General features: G+C 33.4%; 1 protein-coding gene across 1 annotated transcript in view; it reads right to left on the bottom strand.

The window, feature by feature from the left end:
* Nucleotides 1-1,204: 1,204 nt before the first annotated feature.
* LOC131956022 (uncharacterized) overlaps nucleotides 1,205-23,756 on the bottom strand; it is a 32,426-nt gene continuing 9,874 nt past the window's right edge. Inside the window, exons 2-12 of the mRNA XM_059320368.1 lie at nucleotides 17,159-17,219; nucleotides 16,705-17,046; nucleotides 16,084-16,202; nucleotides 14,614-14,824; nucleotides 12,345-12,515; nucleotides 11,937-11,999; nucleotides 11,713-11,776; nucleotides 10,652-10,713; nucleotides 2,818-2,907; nucleotides 2,644-2,680; nucleotides 1,205-2,448 (exon numbers count right to left, since the gene is read on the bottom strand). Of these exons, the coding sequence (XP_059176351.1) occupies nucleotides 2,837-2,907; nucleotides 10,652-10,713; nucleotides 11,713-11,776; nucleotides 11,937-11,999; nucleotides 12,345-12,515; nucleotides 14,614-14,824; nucleotides 16,084-16,202; nucleotides 16,705-17,046; nucleotides 17,159-17,219 (1,164 nt within the window). The 3' untranslated portion in view covers nucleotides 1,205-2,448; nucleotides 2,644-2,680; nucleotides 2,818-2,836. The remainder of the gene's footprint in view (nucleotides 2,449-2,643; nucleotides 2,681-2,817; nucleotides 2,908-10,651; nucleotides 10,714-11,712; nucleotides 11,777-11,936; nucleotides 12,000-12,344; nucleotides 12,516-14,613; nucleotides 14,825-16,083; nucleotides 16,203-16,704; nucleotides 17,047-17,158; nucleotides 17,220-23,756) is intronic.

Here is a 23,756-nt window from a genome sequence, read left to right as displayed (position 1 = left end):
ATTTCGGTGAGTGATTAATGTACACTCAAGGTTTTCATGCGGTAGTGTAGGTAAACCAGTGTCCCGATATTTATGATCCAAGCGCAGACATTGTTTACATTAAATAACTCACTATTCGAAAACAAGGTCACGAGTCTAAGAATATAGGATTGGTAACGCATGGATGAAACCCTTCTTTCGTCGGACTTCTATTCCCGCGGCAACGCGCGGGGACGGACACGTTATTATAATATAAATCTACAAGCACACATTTTATTAGCTAAATCTGTAAAAATGCGCTAATAGTATTTAAGGCAAAAAACAAAGAACATTAAAAAACGCGCTGTTTACTAGCTAAACGTAAATTTTTACGTACCACACACATGGCAGTTTTGAATGTCATCGCTTGGTTGTAATTAAACTCCACCCCATAAAACAGCTGCGAAATATCATCATCAGCACTTAAGTGAAATTCTCTTTCGAGCATGGCGGTCCATAGTGCAAGTGAAGTAGAATTCACCTGTTTCTGTGACCTCCGCATATGGAGGTATATTGTGCTCAGCACTATACCCAAACGCCTTTACTTTATCTAAAGTAACTAAACTTCCCTTTCAAATTTGACGGTCAATACGCCAAGTAAAGAAGAGTTCACTTGTTTCTGTGACCTCGGCATATGAAGAGATATTGTGGTCAGCACTATGTCCAGCCGCCTTTACATTCCCTAACGTGAGTTACGTACCCATCAGAGTTGGGTGGACTCAGGGATTCTCTACTGACTTGAACTCGGATTCAAATTCGAGAATTTAAGTAAGAGGCAAAAAATCCTAATGATATATAAAAATCCCACGTGCACATCCTTTCTCTCTCTCTCTCTCTCTCTCTCTCTTTATATCACATGTTTTCCAGGGCTATGAGATTATCATCTTTAGCAAAATAATCGAGAACTTGAAGATAGTAACGTTTGTTGAAAATATGTCTGCCGTAGTAAATGTAAAAACTACATTTTATTTATGGACGGAAAAAAAATAAAGGCATATTTGAATGTAGAAACACATCTTTAATTTTTGCAACTCTTTTATAAATCACACTTCTTTTTTTCTCTAGCATGAAAACAAACTAAAATGATTTTTTTTCTGATATAATTTTATTTTGATAGATATTTTCCTGATTAAGGGAAGTAATTTATACTATTTTAGTTAGAAATAATTATAATTGTTGTGAAGGTTAATACATTTATGTTTACTAGTGTAAATATGTGAATAAGATGCTAACTGGAAGCTAATGAACCAGATAGTATAACCAAAAATGTACATATATATCATACTTAAAACTCTGTCTCTAAGTTAATCTACAAGGGAAAGCTAACAAACCCTTTCAAATTGAAAACATGAGTGAACAGGAATGAATTCTTTTGCGAATGATATTCTTTGATGGTAATCGACTCTGGATCATGCTGAAGACTACACAAAACGACTAATTCAGAACAACATCATCAAAAGTGTAAAAATGCTAAACTGTTGCGAGGTGGTGTTGGCGGCTAAACTTTAGTAACAGCACCGGTGATATCCAACTTAGTGTTGCCAGTTGCTCATTTATTAAAGCAGCTTAGACTAAGTCCGACACTGTCACTAGTACATTCAATCTTATATTCTATCGGACGTTTAGCCACACGAGGCAACATGTCTCCTAAGACAATAACAGCGGCACCACTGGAACCTTTACATGTTTTTGTAGTGTAAAAGTAACGAGCCCTTACAAGAGTGGGTGTAGATATTAGATCTCTATCAACCCATTCTCCGATAGAAACACACTTGGGTTCTCCGTGTGGATGGGAAACTATGACAGCAAGTTTGTTGTCATCTGGCGAAAGAAAACGATTTGAAATTTTCTTTTCACTTAAATGGTGTCTTTTTAAAGTATCAGAAAGACGATTGCCAAACTTTGATTCATGGGTAACATATTCAATAAGAGAGCCACCAGCATTAATGTCACTTTCAACAACTCTCAGTCCATATAGTCGATATAATGACGATGTTGCTGTGTTGTAACCAATACGAAAAAAACTTTTGCGAGCTTCAGTGTCATCAAACACAACATGTTTAGCTGTAAGCACATAGACCAGATAAAACACTTTACTTGGTGAGTCTTTACATTCAGGACATGGACATTTTACGCCTCTAACGTATATCAAAGACACAACAGTGCCAGTCCCAGTCCTTAATTTTTTTTTCTTCTTTGTATCCCAAACTGGGTATTTAGTATTTGTGATGGGATCAACATCCGGTCTGTCTTGGCTTGTGAAGTTAACATCCACCCTTCCTGTAAGTTCTGCTATGACTTTAATGTATTTAAACACTGTCTGGTCTCGATATTTGTCTGGTAGATTTTTAATTTTAAAGTCATTTGCCTTAATAAAATGTTTAACATGACAATGTCTATGCACGACTGCTGAATTTTCCAAAATTCCATCTGTATTAATTTAAGGAAAACATAATGAGAATAAGTGTTCTAAAATAAATTGTCATTAACATAATGATATAATCATTTTAAACACACACACACACACACATATATATATATATATATATATATATATATATATATATATATATATATATATATATATATATATATATATAATGTGTAAAGGTGTTTTAGCATTACCGATGATCGAAGTTCCTTTACCCGAAGTTAGTTCAATCTGAAATATAATGATTCAACTTTAATAGAGGGTAAGTGACTATTAAGATATTATGAAAATACATACATTATTTCCTTACATGTGAATTACTAGAGATAACTGAACATTATTAGGATTAATCATCAATTCAAATAAACCTCTTTTAAATAGCTGTGCCTATTGGAAGTAGACAGTATATCCACTGAAATTTTGCCTTGTCGTGCTTGTACCGAGATGAACAGGGAAATCTGCAACAAATTTGGGGACGCTATACGATCGTGTTTTACTTCAAAACTAGATGTATTATATTACTTGCAAATCCCATTGGATCAAATTCCAAAATGCTCTTTTACACTCATTTACAAGATCCAAACTAATACAAATTTAATACAAAAGTTTGGAGATTGTTTTTAAACTACTGAAAATTGAGACACTTTAGATATCCACACGTTATTATTTCGCATATTAAGTTAAACAACGCCTTTAATGTTGAGGACACAAAGGCTGTACAGTGGCATGGTGTCTAATGTTAAAAATAAAGGATGACAAGGATATCTATCTGTTGGGAATGCTATAGACAGTATAGAGAACACACAAGGAAAGTAAAAAACATGCATAGTAATACAAAAAACAAAAAGTGTCGTCACATGGAGCATATCCTAGGAAATCCTAATATATAAAAGCCCATGGGTGCACTTCTCTCTCTCTCTGTCCGAAATATTTTTTGGCAACGTCACCAGTATGTTCAGCGATATATGGATAACTAAAAGATACGGACTTTTGATGAAAATAATATATAAAACCTAAATTTTCTTTAACCCTTTATTTACGGAATTATGTTCTGAATGAGATTTTTACTTAAACAATGTGTTACTATATTGCTTTTGGCACATTCAAAGCATATGTCGAAGGAAATTTCGTTTCATAAATTTTTAATGGCCCAAACAGATTTTGGTACTTATAAGTACCGTCAGTAATCTAGGACATTTTTTTCAAAATTTTTTTTTTTACAAAACAGGAACAAACGATACAATTTATTAACTAATAACATGGCAATCATTATAACAATCACTTTTTGTAATTTTCACACATAAATACAGCACAAAAGTATATTTTGAGTACGATTTTAACTGGATTTTCTATCGGAACAAATCTTGGACCTCAAACACAGCAAAAGTAGTCGACATGTCTTGCTCCCTCAATCTTATCCTTGGTTTTTCTGGTGTAGCAACGGTTGCCGGAATGAATATGCTTTTGCTGGAAGCTTCCAATAACTAGTACAATGAGCCGCATAAACGAACAAAAGCATTCAGCACAATACTACTAGTAATACTAGTATAATTGTAGCCTAGTAGAATGTTATGACAAGTCTACACTACAGTGCAAAGTTCATAAATAGAAGTGAGCTCAATGTGTTTAGGATAGCCTTAGTTGATTTCTCTTTTCTGTTTACTGATTAAAATTTACCTTATAAATCTATACAATATGCAGAAGTATGGACTATTACTAGTCTACAGATATACATTATGTAAATGCTAGTTGTTGTAGGCAAGACAGTTTATTGCAGTAATTATAACTAACAAATTAAATCTTACAACTAGAACTAGGCTTTGTTATACAAATGAAGTATACTAAACCGTGTAAACGAGCCTGCAACTGATAAGTTTATTCTTGTTATTTTTTTACTACTAGAAATTAACATGTAATTACAATATTTCTTATGTAAACCACATGCAAACCTTCTTATAAATGTGTAAATAACATTTTTTGAGTGCATTTTGATAATTAATTATCAAGACAATATTTATGTAACTCCACCTAACAAATATGCCATTTTCTAAAAATCCAATAAAAAAAAAAATGACCGTGTGCCCTGACGGTACTTATAAGTCCAGTTGTAAACATCGATCTAATACAAAGACAATTTGATTAAAATTGTATAACTAGAAGTTAAACGCGTTTGCCTGACTATTGAAGGTGCCAATAAAAAATATTTGGGGTTGAAAATTTGAAAAATAAGGTAAAACAAAAGGAAATCAAGAACGTGTGTGAGAAATGTACAGAACAATTGTAAACTACCGATGTAACAAGACATTGAAAAAGCGCCACACTATTAATTTAAAAAAAAACATTGATACCTCCGACTACCGGCGACTCAGGGGAGATAATACTATTAATTACATCAATAATTTTTAAAATTCGTATTCAATTAAAAATAATACAGGCACTAAATTAAAGTGGTACTTATAAAAAAGAAGGACAATAGAAATAAATGCATATTCCAATGTAGAAACACATTTCTAACTAAAGTATTTTTTGTCGTGACATAAACGAAAAAAAAGCAATGACGTCACATGTCACAATGTTAAATTGCGGAAAGAACACAAAACTAATGACGTCATATCACAATTTTAGAACATAAAGAAATGAACTATTTCAATCAAATTTGATTTAGATCTAACAATAAGTACGCTTTGAAATGTATACAATTTTCTCTGCCTAAACTTATAAAATTTTCTTTATCTATTTAGATTCTAGATCTAAAGCTACGGGAAAAAAACTAGACTTAAACCAACCGTAGATTCTAGATCTAGACTATCTAGATATCTATTATATGCCAATTTTGAGTTTCTTTACTAAACTATTTCAGGTCTTTATTATTTTATATAAATGTGTGTTTGTTTATCTACGGAATTGGCTGATTGGGGATACAATTTCATTTCAAATTGGGGCGGAAGGGGGGGGGGGTAAAGTTTCTTACGCTGACTCAGTCTAAATCTACTTAACTTAAAGTACCCGACTTATTCCGCACCTGTGTTGAAGTGCCTAGATAGCTGAGATCATAGTGTAATAGTTCCCATGTAGGAAATACGGGTTCGTATTTTTATATCTATATATATATAAGCAATGTATGTGTGTGTGTGGGAGTGTATGTTTGTCTGTCTGTCTTTTATGCATTACTACACCTCTCATCACATAGCCGTGAAACTTTGGGAAGTTGTTGTGGATATATGTGGGGAGGTTTCTGCGGAAAAAAAAAATTCAAATTCGCAGGTGTGGCGCCCTACCAGGGCGCAATTTGTTTTTTCTCTATGTACGGTTTATAAAAATAAAAGTCGATTTTAGTTTGACATCTTTCATCCGATAGCCATGAGACGTTGGGGAGTTAATTATAACACTATAGGGTAGGTTTCTGTAAAAAAACAAACATTAATTTCTCAAGGGCGGCGCCTCGGAAGGGTGCGATTTTTCTCTACATGTGGTATATAAACAAATAAAAGTGAATTGCAGTGACACTGTTCACACGATCGCCATGAAACTTTGAGAAGTTGCTCAAACTATTCCTGGAGAGGTTTCTGCGGAAAAAAATTCAAAATTCAAATTCGCAGGGGCGGGCGCCCCAGCAGTGCGCAATTTGTTTTTTTCTATATATACGGTATATAAAAATAATAGTCGATTTCGGTTTGACACCATTCATCCGATCGCCATCAAATTTTGATGAATTCATTAGAACACTCTGAAAAGGGTTCTTAAAATATCATTTTTAATTTCGCAAGGGCGGCGCCACGGGAGGGTGCGTTTTTTCTCTTTATGCGGTATATAAAAAGATTAAAAGTGAATTACGGTGACACCGTTCACACGATCACCGTGAAACTTTGGGAAGATGTTGAGAATATTTCCGGGGAGGTATCTGCGCTAAAATCATTTCCAAATTCGCAGGGGTGGCGCCATGGCAAGGCGCGATTTGTTTTCTCTCTATATATGGTATATAAAAATAAAAGACGATTGCGGTCTCACAACGTTCATCTGATAGCCATCAAACTTCAGGGACTTGATTAGAACACTCCAGGTAAGGATTCTGTAAAAAAAGTCATTTTTATTTTCGCAAGGGCGGTGACACAGGAGGGTTCGATTTTCTCTACATACTGTATGTAAAAATAAACGTCGATTGCGGTTTTACGGCTTTCATCCGATCGCCATCAAACTTTGGGGAGTTGATTAGAAAACTCCAGGGAAGGTTTCTGTAAAAAAAAAATTTTTGTTTTAATTTCGCAAGGGCGGCGCCTCGGAATGGTGGGAATTTTCTCAATATACGGTATATAAAAATAAAAAAAAAAAATAAAAATAAATATTGCCATCAAACTTTGGGTAGCTCATTAGAACAAAGTGAGGAAGGGTTCTGTAAAAAATCATCTTTAATTACGCAAGGGCGGTGCCACGAGAGGGTGCGATTTTTCCCTATGTACGGTATTTAAAAAAAAAAAGTTGATTTTGGTTTGACACCGTTCATCAGATAGCCATGAGACTTTGGGGAGTTGATTAGAACACTACTTGAAAGATTTCTGCAAAAAATATTTTTTTAATTTCGCAACGGTGGCGCCCAGGAGTGTGCGATTTTTCTATTTGTACGGCATATACAAATAAAAGACGATTGCGGTTCGACACAGTTTATCCGAGTGCCATAAAACTTTAGGGAGTTGATGTATACTCCCGATAAGTTTTATGGGGTGGAAGACAGTGTTTCTTCCAGACTTTTTTCTCCGGGGGGGGGGGGGGGGGGGCACTTGAAATTTCCGGGGGGGGGGGGCGGTTGACTTTCTTCGGGTGGTGCAATTTGGCTGCTAGCAAAAATTTCAGTTGCGGTCCCCAAAGGCTCACATGGGCCGCTGAGGCCATGTAATACGTTTTATTTTAATAATCAGAGAAACTAACCATGGTTAGATTATTAACTGGGGTGTTTCTTTTTGTCCGTAAAAATCCAAACAGTTTCGTCACTTTGCGAATGATGCAATTAGCATCTATTTTTAGACACTCAATCAGAATTTGAGATCGATCATCTAATAATAGACTATTAGTAACGCTAACATATTGCAGCAGTCACACTGATGTTTAAAACATGTCAAATACTTTTTACGTGCTAAAGAAAATAATCCTGTTCATTTGTTTCACTTTAGCGAATGACGTAATCTGCATCATTGTTAACAGGATGCTATTTGACACGATGGCGCCTGTTAGTTTTTAAGGAGCCATGGGCCGTACGTGGCGCCTATGCGGTAGTGTAATCGAGGGGGTGGAGGTGCTCCTGAGAGCGCCCCTCTACGTCTCTGACACATGGGCGGTAACCTAAGTGTGTTCTACCTGATTATTTAGGTGAGTGATTAATGTACACATAAGGTTTCATGCGGTAGTGTATGTAAACCCGTGTCCCGATATTTATGATCCAAGCGCAGGCATGGTTTACATTTAAATAGCTCACTTTTAGAGAACAAGGTTACGCGTCTAAGAATATAGGATTGGTAACGTATGGATGAAACCCTTCTTCTATCCCCGCGGCAACGCGCGGGGACGGGTACTCTAGTATATTTATATAATTTATATATTCTATGTTTAGATATGAATAAAAAGGTTGCAAGTGAAGTAGAGTGGACCTGTTTATATCTTCTCAGCATATGAAGGGATAGTGGCCCAAGCTCAGCCGAAATATGTGTTTTTAAAAGAGAAAAACAACATAACAATCATTGAACAGCGTGGTTTTAAACGAAATCATGTATGTCTCTTGAATTTAAGTCTCTTAATAAGTGTGTGCATTTATATGGTGTTGTGTTGACTAATAATGTATATAATGTGATTGTAGTTTTTCTAATAGGAATTGTAACATTCGGGCAAGTGTACTTCGGGCCAGGGGCGTAGCGAGGGGGGGGGGGGGGCGGGGGGTGCGGACCGCACCGGGTGACACCATTTAGGGGGGTGACACCAAGGCAAAAATAGCAAAATATATAGAGAAAAACTGGAGGGGGGGTGCTAATCGAAATTTTGAGGGGGGGGGGGGGTGCAAATAAAAAACTTGAGGGGGGTGGGTGCAAATCGAAAGTTTGAGGGGGGTGCAAATCGAAAATTTGAAAGTTTGTCCCTGGGAAGGGTCTCTATGCCTCTGGGGGGGGGTGACACCATTAAGTGCCGCACCGGGTGACACCCGACCTCGCTACGCCACTGCTTCGGGCATATGTCGGTAGTTTAGGAAACCCGTGCCCCAATAAATATCATACAAGCACAGACATTGTTTACATTTACATTCCGTTTTAAAAAAAAAATATACCCCGTTTAAGAATACAGGATTAATAAAGAATTGATGAAACCCTCCTAATATATTTCGTCATATTTTATTTTTGTCTTTAATGCTTTGCTACACGTTTAATCAGGTCGCAATGAAACTTTCGGATGTTGTTGAGAATACTCCTGAGGAGGTATCTGCGAAAAAATAATTTAATTTTGCACGGCGACGACCGTTCGTTATAGAGATTGTGATTGGATAAGAAGTAGTATTATATTAGTATTATAGGCGTTCACTAAATTTAAGCAGGCGCGTCTTACCGTGCTCTGGTAGAATATGATTTTCCCTGGGCTATCTTGGGTATTTTTACAAACTTTTGTTTAACTCACTTCCTCTGTCTGTCGTCAGTCTGTCGTCAGTCTGTCTAGATCGAAACGCCGAGCGAAATTGCAGGCACATCAAACTGACAGATACTGTTCGTAATTGGTACGTGGGTCAAGACATGTAGACAATGTATCATGACATTCAATAGCACTTAATTGGTCGCCTGATTATTTTTTCATAAATTAATTTAAAAGTTGTTCAAATTAGTAGGCAGCCCTATCCAACGACCCTACACGCGTCATTACGTTCAATAGCGCGTCATCACGTTCAATAGGTGCGCAATGGATTTTAGTCATGTAACTCTATTGTTCAAAAAAACATGTAAAGTAGGCCTACTAAAAAAATTCATAAAAAACGTTTTAATAACAAGCTTTTATGTAATAATGCACTAAATAGGAGAAAATAAATTATACACTACTATTTAAATAACTACAAAGGAAAGCGTGGGTCTCTTCGTGAATATTTTTAAATGTATCGAATAGATTCTAAAGTGAACCACGCTTGTCTTTATAGTTATTTAAATAGTGTATAATTTATTTTCTCCTTTTGAGTGCATTTTTACATAAAAGCTTGTTATTAAAACTTTTTTTATGAATTTCTGTAAACCCAGCGGCAACGCTAATCTATATATATATATAATTCTCTTCTGGGAGACGCTAGAAAACAAGCTGTAAGCGTGCTCCCTACCACCCCCACTCCTACATGGTCTGGTGAGCTGTGGTTCACGCCAAATGTTTACATTCGTAGAGCCGGGTTTAGTGACGACTATTAGGGGCAGATAATTTAGTTTGAAACGATTTTAAACGTAGGGGGGAGGGGGTGTAACTAAGTGGAGTTTACTTTAACGGAGGGGGAGGGGGGGTTATCGTCCTTAACGAGCTACTTATAGTGTTTTAAAGAAATATTTTCGGTGGCAGCGTTGGTACTGTCGAATTCACAAATTATGAATTACTGAAAAGTAGAAAAAAAAAACAACTAAATAGCGCCGGGTTGGCTCCTGTGAAATATTTTAGGTCTGAAATAGTTCAGAAAAAAAAGCTCAATTATTTATGGTGTAATCTTAAATCTAGAATCGAGGTTCTACGATTGAAACGACCTAGTAACACAGTCCACTAATCGCTTGCATTCTCGAATTAGGTAATTTATAATAGTATTAAACTCTTATAGAAACAACTGTTATATCATTAAAGCTAGAGCTGAAAGCTAAAATTGTAAATGTAAACATTCTTTATAGACAGTTTCATGGATACTGTAGGCATATTTTACCGCCGTTGATAGAGCTGCATTTTCTACATATATGTAAATTTCGTCTAACTGAAACAACTACTTAATTTGTACAATACTTAAACATGAAATTCCGTCGACATAGCTGTAGCGTTACACAAGTGATCGTGTTCAAAGACGGAAACACAGACAGACACACAGACAGACAGACACACAAACATACATACAAAATTATAAAACTAAGTTTTTCCAACTCAGGGAGGTGTAAATCAATTTTTGAACGATTACAATACTTCCCTTATACTCTGAATACGGGAAAGTAATATACTTACACTTTCCAAAATTGTTTGCTTTGATCAATCTTTCAAGTCCTTCAGGAAACGATTTTTCACTTCTGAAGTTAAACAATAATCGAAATAATATTTTAGTAATGTTGACTATTAATTAAATATTTACGCTCTATGCTTTATAAGCAGTATGGTGGTAAAGCTATTTTTTTAATCTTAGCAAAACATTGTATATAATGTTTAAGGGGTTTTAAGTTAAATAATTAAACTAAACAAGTTGCAGCATTTTTAATTTCCTAAACCATAATGCAGCCTTAAATAAAGTATTATAATTAAATATTAAAGACTATTTAATGCCAAATAGAATTGCAATATGGCAAAAAACAAAGTATCTTTTATTTGGAAAAATAGTGTCATCACAAACATCTGCCATCCTCAACCCCCCCCCCCACCTTTATGATTAAAACCTCTATTGTTGACGGCAGTGTTAAGTCGTAAAAGATACCAAAAATAGTGAGGTCATTGTTAATAGTGCAAACACGTTTACCACGTAATTTATTTTACCACAAAGTGGACAGACTGCATTTATCTCCTTTATAGATGTTATGACTAACACTATAACAAAAGCAAAATTAATCAATAGCGATGAGATTTGGGTTAGTGTTAGGTTAAAAGTGACATAAACACAGACATATTATAAAAACTATCACGACATGGGGTTAGTTTGGGTTTGCGATATGATTGGTGCAAGGGTTTGGGTTCCAGTTCAGGTTTACAATAACGTTAATGTTCCGTTTATTGTAAAAGTACCGGTTTCGGTTAAAGTTAAGATACGGTGACTGATAAGGTCAAGTTTAGAGTTAGGTTAAGTTTGGGTTATAGTTAGAATTAGGATTAACGTTTGGGATAGATAATATTTAATATTACAGGTAAAAGCTATGGCTAAGGCTACGTCAAACGCTAAAGCTACGGTCCCTGTAACGTTCATTTTGTGTGTGAAACCCAAAATTATCATATCCTGAATGAATGTTCTAACTTAAAATTGGTGCAAATAAAATAAATGTAATAGAAAATCAACAACAAACGTTAATTCGTAAGATAGCTACCTTGTACGTTTGTGATTTAAAGTTGAGCGTCTTTGTCTATATAAAAAAATCAGACCTGGAACAGCTATTAACATAAGTAATTATTACAAGTTAGAGTAAATGGTAACTGTTGATCACTAAGAAAGTAAACAACTGAAGTATGGAGTAAAAAGTATAAAGATATCAATCAATACCAAAAAATGTATGTTAGTAATTAAAATAAGCTGTATGGAAACAATTCTTACCAAGCAACGTAATTATACAACTTTTAACAGAAACCACAGGAATCCAAAGCCTTGAATCTGTTTCTAGTCAAAAATTAAATAAGAAAGTATTTTTTTAAATAACAAGATTTACTAAAGAAATAATAATTCATTATTGCGTGTCAACTAGTTTTGCCAAAATGGTAGTTGACTCCGATCTCAGCCTGCGTTTCTGTTTGGATTTGCTTCCACAGCAGCAGTCGTTTGATTTTGAACTTTTCTTTTATAGATGGGCTGCTTTCCCCAGCTATCGAGCCTCATCTACCCGTGGGATTGAGCTCGAGGATTTTCAGTTTAGCAACCATGAGCTTTACTTACCTGACCACGCCGAAACCACCCAACCCCCAACCCCAAATGTTATTAAAATATAATGTATTACAATATAGTTACCTTTGGTTGGTTTTGTTTCTGTTTTGTTTACAGCTGTTGTCTTAAAGTTGTTTACGTTATCTTCCGTTGACGCATTACTGTCTCTTAAATTGTCTAGTGGACAGTAAACATTGACTTGTCTTCCCTGTTTGTCTGTTATAGTGTAGTGTTTCAAATTGTGACCTAAGTAATCTGTCGAAACAAATCGTAGCTGCGTTACTAGTGTTAAAACTGTAAATACATAAATAACCAACGTTTTACGAAGAGCAAAACTTAAGGAATATTTAACCATTATTTATCGTAATGAAAATATTTTTAGTCCCTACTAAGGGTATGTAGCCTATATTCGCCAGAGTTTCTTTTAGGCATCTCTTTGCCTCACTAGTAGAAACGATAGTCCGACCACCAATCTCTCCCTGAAATATTTCAAGTGCCTCTCCCTCCCAACCCCGAAGATAACGTCTGAAAGTAACACCGATAGTGCCTTGGAGGGTTGAGGTTATAATCCAACCCCCTGCCACAATAGAAATTTGTCTTACGTTAGATGATATCTATTTTTCAATTATTATCAATAACATAAAAATAGAATTTCCGGTTTTAAAAACACGCGTACGAGCGTGTGTGTTTATGCGTTCATGTGTAATTGAATTGTAACATTCCCACCGATGACGTAATCCATCCTATTCTACTAGGTGTAATTATATATTTCACTTGCAAATAAGTCCTTCGTCGCAACCACGCCACGTTTAACAGATAGTCAAAATTATAATAGTGAGCGTTTCTAAGAACCTCTTCTTTCTTATTAATTCTATTGTTACAAGTGATTCAGTCCAAAACAATTAAGTATCACGTGTCAACTTGTGATGCACCATATAGGCCGTTGACTCCGATTTCAGCCTGCTTTTCTTTTGTGTTTACATTTTGGTTAGTCTTTGTCCAACCAACAACAAACTACAAATCAGTAGTTGTTTAATTTTGGAGTTGTCTCTCCTAGAAGATTTGTTGCTATCAAGCCTTATCTATCCGACGGTTTGATTTCGAAACTTTTCGGTTTAGCAGCCATGGCTTCACCAACGCGACCACGATGCCCTTGGTTCTAAGCATCAAATTATATTACTCTGTAAATATATTTTTCTGCGCATTGTTTTTCTTACTCACAATGAAACGTCAAATTCGATAATATGCGTTAATTGTAAAAAAAATAAACAAATATAAATAACCTTTATATCAACAATCATTTAAATGATTAAAAATATAGTGTCATATAGCGAATATATATATATATATATATATATATATATATATATATATATATATATATATATATATATATATATATATATATATAACGCCTTTTTCTCGGCTCGTCGCTCCCCCTAACCCGAAAACATGTATACGCCTCAGGACCAAAGCTTTTATGTAACAAAGCTATAAAGGATTTTTGTTATATGATTTACTTTCCACTATTTAGTGATTCCTAATTTATTAAGTCTAAAACTATTTGCTTTAAAACACCAACTTTAATTCGTGATAACTAAAATAAAATAAAAATTAGATAGACTTGTATTGTCATCGAAGTGGATCATATCTGGAAAGTTTGAATGAAATCGCTGCCTTAGAAGTTGATAGAAATGCTTCTTCTTCTTCTTCTTCGTTCTTAATTATTAGTGTTGAAGGGGATCGAGATTTATCTGCCAGTGCGTTTGAACTTGAGACTTTTTTTGGAATTTATCAACCATGAGCTTTTTGCCGACTCGACCACGCCTCCAACACAATTAAGCGTTACGTGTCAACTGGTTATGCGCCATTGAGGCCATTGACTCCGATTTCAGCCTGCTTTTCTTTTTGGATTTGCTTCCATAGCCTTTGTTCAACCAAAGAACAAACTACAAGGCAGCAGTTGTCTCTCCTAGAAGAGTGGCTGTCCCCAGCTAACGAGCCTCATCTGCCCGAGGGTTCGAACTCGAGACTTTTCGGTTTAGCAACCATGAGCTTTACCGACTCGACCACGCCGACCCCGATAGAAATTGAATCACAAGATTTGCCACAAACCTATACACAAACAGACAAACATACATTGCGAACTCAATAAAATCTTTAAAAAACTGAAGTGATCAACAAAATAATTTATGTAAAGCCATTTTTAACGACTTATAAATTTTAAAATTAAACATAACATTTATTCGGTTATTGTATCGTTATATAGTAATAACACATCGACACCAGAAATTTGTTATTAATTTTTCTAGAATTCTAAACTGTTAATCGTATAAATGTAAATTTACATTACCTATTTTGAAAGAACTCGAATAATTTGATCCAGCTCGCAAATTTTCAGAGTAATTTAAATCTTTTGGGAAGAAATTTACGTCAAATCTTATAAACTCATTTACTAAAAGTTCACAAGGAATGATTGCTAAACACGTTGACTTGTAATAAATTGGCTGCTCTTTAACGCCAGCGTTAGTATACACAGCTACAATATATTGTGGTTTTGAGTCCTGAAAATACAAAATGTAATATTGTTTCCTTAATTTTTCACAACGTATACGAAGACATTCACTCCCTTATTCATACACTCACATTAACCAACACACACACACACACACACATACATATAATCATGCAAAATAAAGAAAATGCAATGCACTATATAAATATAAACTTATATACAGTGCATTATATAAAGTGCACTATATATCATTTTATTATATTATTTTTAAAAAGTTTAAAAACATCTAAATATTATTCAATCGTACTTTTAACAATATATCAGTTTCATTTGCTACGCTGATGAACGAGTTGGCGGGCACGTGGGAAGACCGAGCTCCTGTAGTGCTGAATTTCAGTTGTAATTTGGGGAATGTTGTAATAAAGTAGGTTGTTTTTTTCCTACTCATTCCGTGTTATTCATTTTGTGAAGTTTCTATACATGGGAATTAGTTTTTGGTCTTAATTGTAATTAATGTCGATATTAGGTCTTGTAACACACCATTCGAGCTTCGATGTTGAGTGGGTCGTTTGAAAAAGCTTGGAGCTGTAAGGCTTAGAGTTATTGTAGTCCAGGATGGAAGTTTAATGTGACAGTGTGAGTGCTTTGGAGTAGCATATTATAAGCAATAAACATGTTTGCTTAGTAAATTTTAAAATTAATTTTCATAATTTTAAATAACGTAAATTTTTCACGCTTGTATTATCGTGACACGGATATACCGGCTCAGAAGTTTTACTCCCATTAGCCAGGCAGGTCAGGCATAGAGAACTCAAACTAACTGGCCACTTGTGGACTGAAGCAGTCACACGAAGATGTTCGTTTTAAACACTATGTGTTGGTCGATTATTCATCAGTAGGCTCTCGCCAGGCTTTTCTTCCCCCACCACCAGGCGCGGGAAATCGTCCTACCGTCTGATACCCAGCTTGATCGCGGGAGGTGTTCGGAGAATTTCAAAAACAGGCAAGTATTTGCTCAGGCGGGCGCTGTTGACCGTGTCGGGGGTCCAAACCCCATTCGACCCACCGGTATTATAGCTTCAACTATTTACTTAAGGAATAAGTTTACACGTATAAAAATGGCACAAATGTAGACAAAAATCGACATTAAACTTACTGTGCCCTTTTCGATGGAACTATCGGACACATTTAATTGAAACATTTTACTGGTGTACGTAATGAACATTTACTATTTCAGTACAAATGTAAACTCTTTAACATGTTACTCATATTATGTAGCCGTATAATATAGACTCTTATCAAAACTACCTTTGTAACTTGAACGTTAACAGTACAAGCCATTTCTGGATAAGACATTTCACCAATACATTGTATTTGTAGTCCTTGGGTTACGCTCGCATATTCACAGTAGATATCTGTTGGTTTTCCTACAGTAATTTTGTTTAAAAACATTGTCATCATAGTAGTTGCAATAATTCAACATTACGTCAATATGCATATCGTAACCATACAATAATAATAATAAATGCAGACAAAGTTGGCTAGTCCCAAAATATTGAACAAAACCTACACCTGTATCTTTAAACCTATCAACCCTTTGTAAAATACTGCTGTGATTTTTATCTCATTCCAAAAACTTGACAGTATTGTTTTTATAGTAAGAGAACTTCACAATATTGGACTAGACGAGACGTTGTAAATACAATTTGCTATCTTATTATTTCATGTTACTCATTTGTTTGAATAGTTTCTAATCAATCTGTAGCACTGTATTTTCTCTATTTTTATTGAAACATGTAACATGAAAATTAATTATGTCAGAATGGCGCATAGCTGCTAACCCGAATGCCCCGAGTTCAAACCCACGGCAGAAGAGACTATTTTACAAAATATAGAAGAAGAATTCACACAATGTGAAATTTTACTCACTAAAAACTGTTAAATCACAAGTAAGAACAAGTTGAGGCTCATTTTTTTTGTTATAAACTTTTAAATTCCATGTTCCTTCCACAGATGATGATCTCGATTGTCGACTGATTTTAAGAAATATGAGGCTCAAGGTAATAGATCCATGTTCATTGTGTGTTGAAAATGAAATATACTGAGCAAACTGTGGATAAATGTTACAAGGGATGCTAACTATATTATAGCACGTCATTACTTCGTTATTGTCATATTCCCAGGAAAATACTATATTTGCATCTGGCTCATCTGGTACTATGTATGAAATGTTACACTGCTTGTTTTCTTCACAGGGTTCACACACATGTTCTGAAAAAACAAATTTTGAACAACCAAAATAAATAATTGAGTTCCTCTAGTGTTGAAAAAAAAGTTATTAATATTTAAATAATAAAATACATGTGTTTTTTTTAATACATACCAGATCCTTTACAAAGTATGTGATAATTAGCCATCAATAATAACAGCAAATGTATTGTTACCTAAGCAGATAAAATATATAAATAATGATAGGCTTGTAAAAATGTGTGTATATATGTATATATATGCATATATATATATATATGCATATAGCCTACATATATGCATATATATATATATATATATATATATATATATATATATATATATATATATATATATATATATAGTTATATATATATATATATATATATATATATATATATATATATATATATATATATATATATATGCATATACATATATTCATATATATATATATGACATAATGTATCAATATGTATTTTACTATATACACAATGTTATATATTTATTTTTAAAGAAAATTAATGTAAATAAATGCCTATCTAATTAAATAACTAGACATCAGTTTAGACGAAAAAAAACAACTTAAGACATCTTCTGAAAATAATGCAGATCGAAGTCTGCATTTAGACGCACAGCAAAACGTTTCGGTGCCAGGGGTGAACTAGTTTTTTTTTAAGAGAACCATACACTAGATACATGGTTTCCTTTAATTAAGTGATAAACCGAAAAATGTTGTTGCGGACAAAGCCGCTCCCCAGAAACAAAGTCTAATAAATATAGCGCCGGCTTTGTTTATAACTCATTTTGCAAACATAGATACACTTCTAAAACTACACGATTTGTAACTTGTTGATGAAACTCTTATTAAGTTTCCCGTCACTCTTATGTGAAGATGATGAGTTGATGTGGTTTACGTAAGTTTGAACTTAGCAATAGTTTGAATTTTTAATAAAATCATTTTACTTCCCGTTATGCAACTGAAGAGGTACATTAACTTTAATAATTGTAGATTCTACGACAACATTAGGAATCCTTGGGGCTTTTAAATAAACATCTGATATATTATCTCAATATAACAATAAATCATTTTTTAAAAATAAAAGATGTATACATTGCCCGTTTTTCTGTTACCTCTAGTAGTTTTCTGTATTCCATGTAAGTATATATAAATATGTAATGTTTTCTTTAATTAGTAACGAATAACTATTTTTAAAGAGTTGTATTTAGTAATCTGTGATAACAATTTTACCATACATTTTGACGTTAATCTACAAGCAAGATTTTTCAAGAATTGCGTGTAGTTTTGGAATTAGAACTCAAACTCCTCTACATATTTTATTTTTTACAAAGATTAAGTGAATAATCTGGATTTTAAATAAACTAATTATTTAATTTACGTTTAATTCTAGTGCACACAGATTAAAAAGGTTTATGCATCTAGTTATTGTATGTGAGGAAATGGATTTATTAGAGTAGGGATGTAAGGAACATTTTTGGCTATGTGAAAGAAGTATATGATAAAAGAAACCATTTAAATCAACCTCATTTAATAAACCTAATCAGAAGTGATTTTGCTTTAAGGGTCACAATTAATACCGCTACCAAATGACCACAGTTCTCAGTACGACTCAAACTAAATCTATCACCTCAATGTCGTGTGCTTTTGACTTTGCAATTATGATGATAACTTACCACAATTATTTCATTCTTATACATAAGTAATATCTAAGCAAAGATGCAGTTTTGAAATTAATTATTTAATTTATGTTGTAATGTGGAACTTTATTTTCCTTGTTTAAATTCGGAATGTAATAATCGCATAGAACTTTATTTATATGAAAGCGTTTTGAAAATTCATTGTTTAAATGTGATTTACACAGTTTAGCATAAAAAAAATTAAACCGGGAGTGATCTCCCCTAAACTTTTTCGAATATTCTTATACAACACTACGGGGAATGGCAACGCGGGATATAGACATGATTATTAATCCATGTTTTAATTACATAAACTTTCTAAAATAAAAAAGAATCTCGTACAAAACAATTTGTGCACCAAATGAACGACAAACCATATGTGTATAATAGTTTGGAATACTATTAGTACTTTATAAATTGACATGCGTTTTTTGAGAAATCAAAAAAAAACTTAATTTACAACTTCTGTTCAACGGAAATTACCCAAAAATGGATGTAAGGAAAATAATTAGATATTTTAATTACACGTGAAATTTCATTTATCTATCCGAAACGGTACTAAAGTTTTAAGCTTTTGAAAAATTGAAAGTAGAATAAGTGCCACTTGCGATTACCGGAAATCGCGGAAAAGTTAATGCATAACTACACATTTGAAATTATACTTATATATGAAATTTCATCAGACTAGCTGTAATAGTACTTAATTTATCGTGTTAACAGACACACACCCACCCACACAAACACATACAGATATAAGTGCAAAGCCCTGTTTTTCAGACTCGATTAGGCATAGAAAACCGAAATTTTGATCAATCTGCATTTATTATTTTTGCCCGATTTAAAGATGTCCCCTATACTCCGTATATGATGAAGTACTGATGTGTAAAACGAAGAAAACTGTCAAAATTTCATGTGATTTGTGTGCACGATTACAATACTTCCTCTATACACTGTATACGAGAAAGTAAATATACTGCTAACATTAATCTTCCCAACACAACACAATTTCCGTCAGTGGATTTCACGATCCTCGATTCACAACCATCTTTCTGATATAGTGTTTAATAACTCTGGTTTATAGACATGTTAACAATGATTCCGGCCCTTATATCAGTCATTTCTCACGTATGTTACCCGTTAGTTACATCCAACAACCATTCATCACCGTGTCAAAAGTAAAAGAGCGACAGTAGTATTCTATTGAAGTTTAATACGGGAATAACATCCATTTAAAAAAAATACCCATTATAGAACCAAACATGTATAATTACTTAAAATAACAGCAATAACTAAGAGAAGATAAATTACGCATAATTTGATGTATATAAGATGTTTTAATTATGTATCCTACGTATATCCCGTAATTTGAACTCCTTTTTATTTACTTTTACGATAGTTTTATAATACATTATGTTGGAAATATAGAAGGTAAATAATATTAATATAAGTCATGTCATTGTAATGTTTTTTTCTTTATGTAAATATTTTTTTTGTTTTTAAATTTCTTTTACTTAGCCTCTCCGTTGAAGGACCTTGTTGTTATTAGTCAAATCCCGTGCAACAATGCTACATTTAACTACAGTGTTATAATACAAGTCGAATTCTCAGCAGAATCTGAAGAGCTAACAGCAATTTTTTTCCAAACTAGTGAGACAAATGATATGGGCACTAAGAATTTGTTCAGCGTAAATATCTAATTGTTTCTTATAATTAAAATCAAAATGCACTGATCCAATTATATATTTTTTTTAATTCTGAGATAAAAATATGAATCTGGTTATCAATATTTTTGTACAAAAGGCATTCATGTTTTCATGTTCTAAATATCTCAAGGGAATTAATTCTTTTTTTTAATAAAAAAGTATATCGCATTTATCAGATATGCAATCACCTTATATTGAAAGGCAGATGTACAGTAGCACACCCTGCCTGTTTGTGTAAAGATAAAAGTAACTATACAGTCGAGTTTATATTTAATCCAACAAAAGTAAATGAAGATACGCATCTAATAACAACGTTTGGTAATTCTACACCACTGTCTAAAAAAGTTTGCAGTAAGTTATAAATTTATCACATTAAAGTATTTTGTAATACATGAATTTTCAAAAAAATAAGAAATCATCTAAATTTTGAAATTATTCTATTATAACTGTACTATAATTTATTAGACACGATAAAACATATCAACAATGAGAACTCCACAATCAATATTCCAGCTGTTAATGCCACATATTATAATGGTAAGTACATTAAAACAATAAAAGAAATGTGTAATAGTTTAACATAAATTGAAAGAGTTAAAAACTTAAATAAAAGAAATACAAAATCATTTGTAATAAAAATATTTTAAATGCACTGAAATGTTGTTTTAAACAAACAAACGTGTTTTCTTAATAAAAGCGTGGTTGCTCGTGAGAAACTTTTTTTTTGGAACTTTTTAATCTGTCGTTTGAAATAAAGTTTACACTGCGTAGTCAGCAAACTAAAAAACAAAAATGCTTTAAAACCCGATCCGTAGCTTATGATTTAAAAAAAAAAAAAAGTTAACTGCCCTTACTTAGTTCGTGGTCGACGGTAAAGTGAAAAATCACCTAGTCGTAAAAAACATAACGTGCCACATCTCACCAACAAACAAAAAAATAAAACAAACAAAGCGGGAGTAGTCTCCCCTAAACTTTCTCAAATATTCTAGTATAACACAACGAAGATAGGCAACTCGGAATGTAAACGTGATTTTTAATCAATTTTTAATTACTTCAATTCTTTAATTAAATTGAATTGAATCTCGTAAAAACAATTCCGCACCAAATATAGAGCAAACAATGCGGTTATAATAATGAGGAATATGAGCAGTTTATAAACAAACATTGATTAATTTTCAAAGTGTTAAGTAATCGTCTAATTAAGTGACATTATATGTCAAAATACAATGTCTTCAAGTCTTGACCTACGTGAAAACTTTAACTCGGTCCGGTAGAAATGTTCAAGTTTTTGTCCCCAATTTCTCGACCATGAAGGACAAAACATAAGGAATGAAATTAAAAATAAATTCAAGTGCGTTTTTTAGAAATCGTAAATTGCGTAAAGTACTACTTCCATTCAACGAAATTACTCTAAATTTGATAGAAAACATGATTAGATATTTTAATTACATGGGAAATTTCGTCTATCTTATCGAAACAATGCTATAGTTATGGGCTTTTGAAAAACCGAAAGTAGAATAAGTTCAACTTACCGGAAATTGCTGAAAAGTTTATACAGAACTATTAATTGACAAAGTACGTATGTACGAATATTGCAAACCCCAGTTTTTCTGACCCTATGACGCAAAGACGCTGAGATTTCGATTAAACGGTGAAAACTGTCAACATTTCATGTGATTTTTGTGCACGATAACAATACGTCCTACATACTCTGTATATAGTAAGTAAAGATAAATCGTGTACGAAATAATAACTTAAAAGAAAAGATGACTTATAATTTTTTCAGAAGAAATAATTCTACCAAGATACGACGCAGCCACGATAGTTTTGCAAATAGGTTCGGCTACTGTGGGAAGTTTTCTTGTCATAGTAATTCTTCTGTCTGGCTTGCTTTTAAAGCTCCATGGTAAATACAGTTTATATTTATTTTTTAAAAATGTTAAATAATAACCTAGAATAATGGAAAAGAGTGACCGAACGGTAGAGCGTTCGACAGCTAACTCGAAAGTCTCGAGTTCAGGTCACTGACTAGAGTCCTAGCACGTCCCTGAGTTCATCTAAGTCTAATAGTACTAGAAAGAAAGAAATGGCGGCTAGGCACAGTGCTGACCCCAGTATTCCTTAAGAATTATGCCAAGAATACAGAAGTGAAACAGGTGAAATATATTTCACTTTTCCCTTGTCCTGTCATGTTCGAAAGAGAAATTTACTTATTCTATATAGAATATCTTATTCATACAATCCATATATATATATATATATATATATATATATATATATATATATATTTATATTTATATTTATATTTATATATCCACTATATTTTTTGTCTTTGCAACTTCTAGAATGTTGTACCTATTGTTTGATCTTGCCTACCACTGACACGTAAAATAGAAAAATTAACATCGTCTATCTTAAAGCAATGAAAGTTTGCAAACAAAAAGTATCAAAATGTTAGTAATTAAGTGCGACTGAATGCGACACAAAAAGTTGAAATCGCCCATCGAAGTTCTAATATTTTATGTTCGTCAATCAGTATGTATTCGCTATTCTCGCTTATTGAAAATATTAATGAATGTGTGTAATTTTAGAGAAACAGCAGATTCTATCTGTTTTCCTTATTAGTTTAACATAATTTCATTTTTCAAGTAGTAACATAGTAATAAAGATAACTAAACCCTATTATAATCGTTAATCGGACTAAATGAAGTACATGGTGTTCTGGTAAATCCTTCAAAAATCGACGTTGTTAGCAAATATTTGGGTCTATGTACATTACACTAAACAAATCACATAAGCTGTGTGGTATTTTTATATTGAAGCCATACTGATTTTCGGTTATCTCGATGATCGAGTTTTGACATTTCCTGCCAATCCACATAACCGGGCTATACTTTATCTGCTTTCTAACTATATATCTATATATACAAAAAGCAATTTATGTGTGTGCGCGTGTGTTTGTTTGTCTTTTATGCATTACTACACTTCCCATCACATCGCCATGAAATTTTGGGAAGTTGTTGAGAACATTTGTTTTTTTTTCCATGTACGGTATATAAAAATAAAAGTCGAATTTGGTTTGACACCGTTCATCCGATAGCCACGAGACTTTGGGGATTTGATTAGAACACTAACTGAAAGGGTTCTGCAAAAAAACATTTTTTTTAAATTTCGAAAAGGCGGCGCCACGGGAGGGTTCAATTTTTCTCAATATACGGTATATAAAAATAATAAAATAAATTGAAGTGACACCGTTCACCATCGCCATGAAAGTTTGGGAATATGTTGAGAAAACTCCTGGGGAGGTGTGTGCGCAAAAAACATTTTTCTCGA

This window comes from Physella acuta, unplaced genomic scaffold, assembly GCF_028476545.2.
Source record: "Physella acuta isolate Inbredline_101_S28 unplaced genomic scaffold, ASM2847654v3 ptg001123l, whole genome shotgun sequence".
NCBI lineage: Eukaryota > Metazoa > Mollusca > Gastropoda > Physidae > Physella > Physella acuta.
Note: the sequence above shows the minus strand (reverse complement) of the source record. Positions and strands in the feature narration are given on the sequence as shown.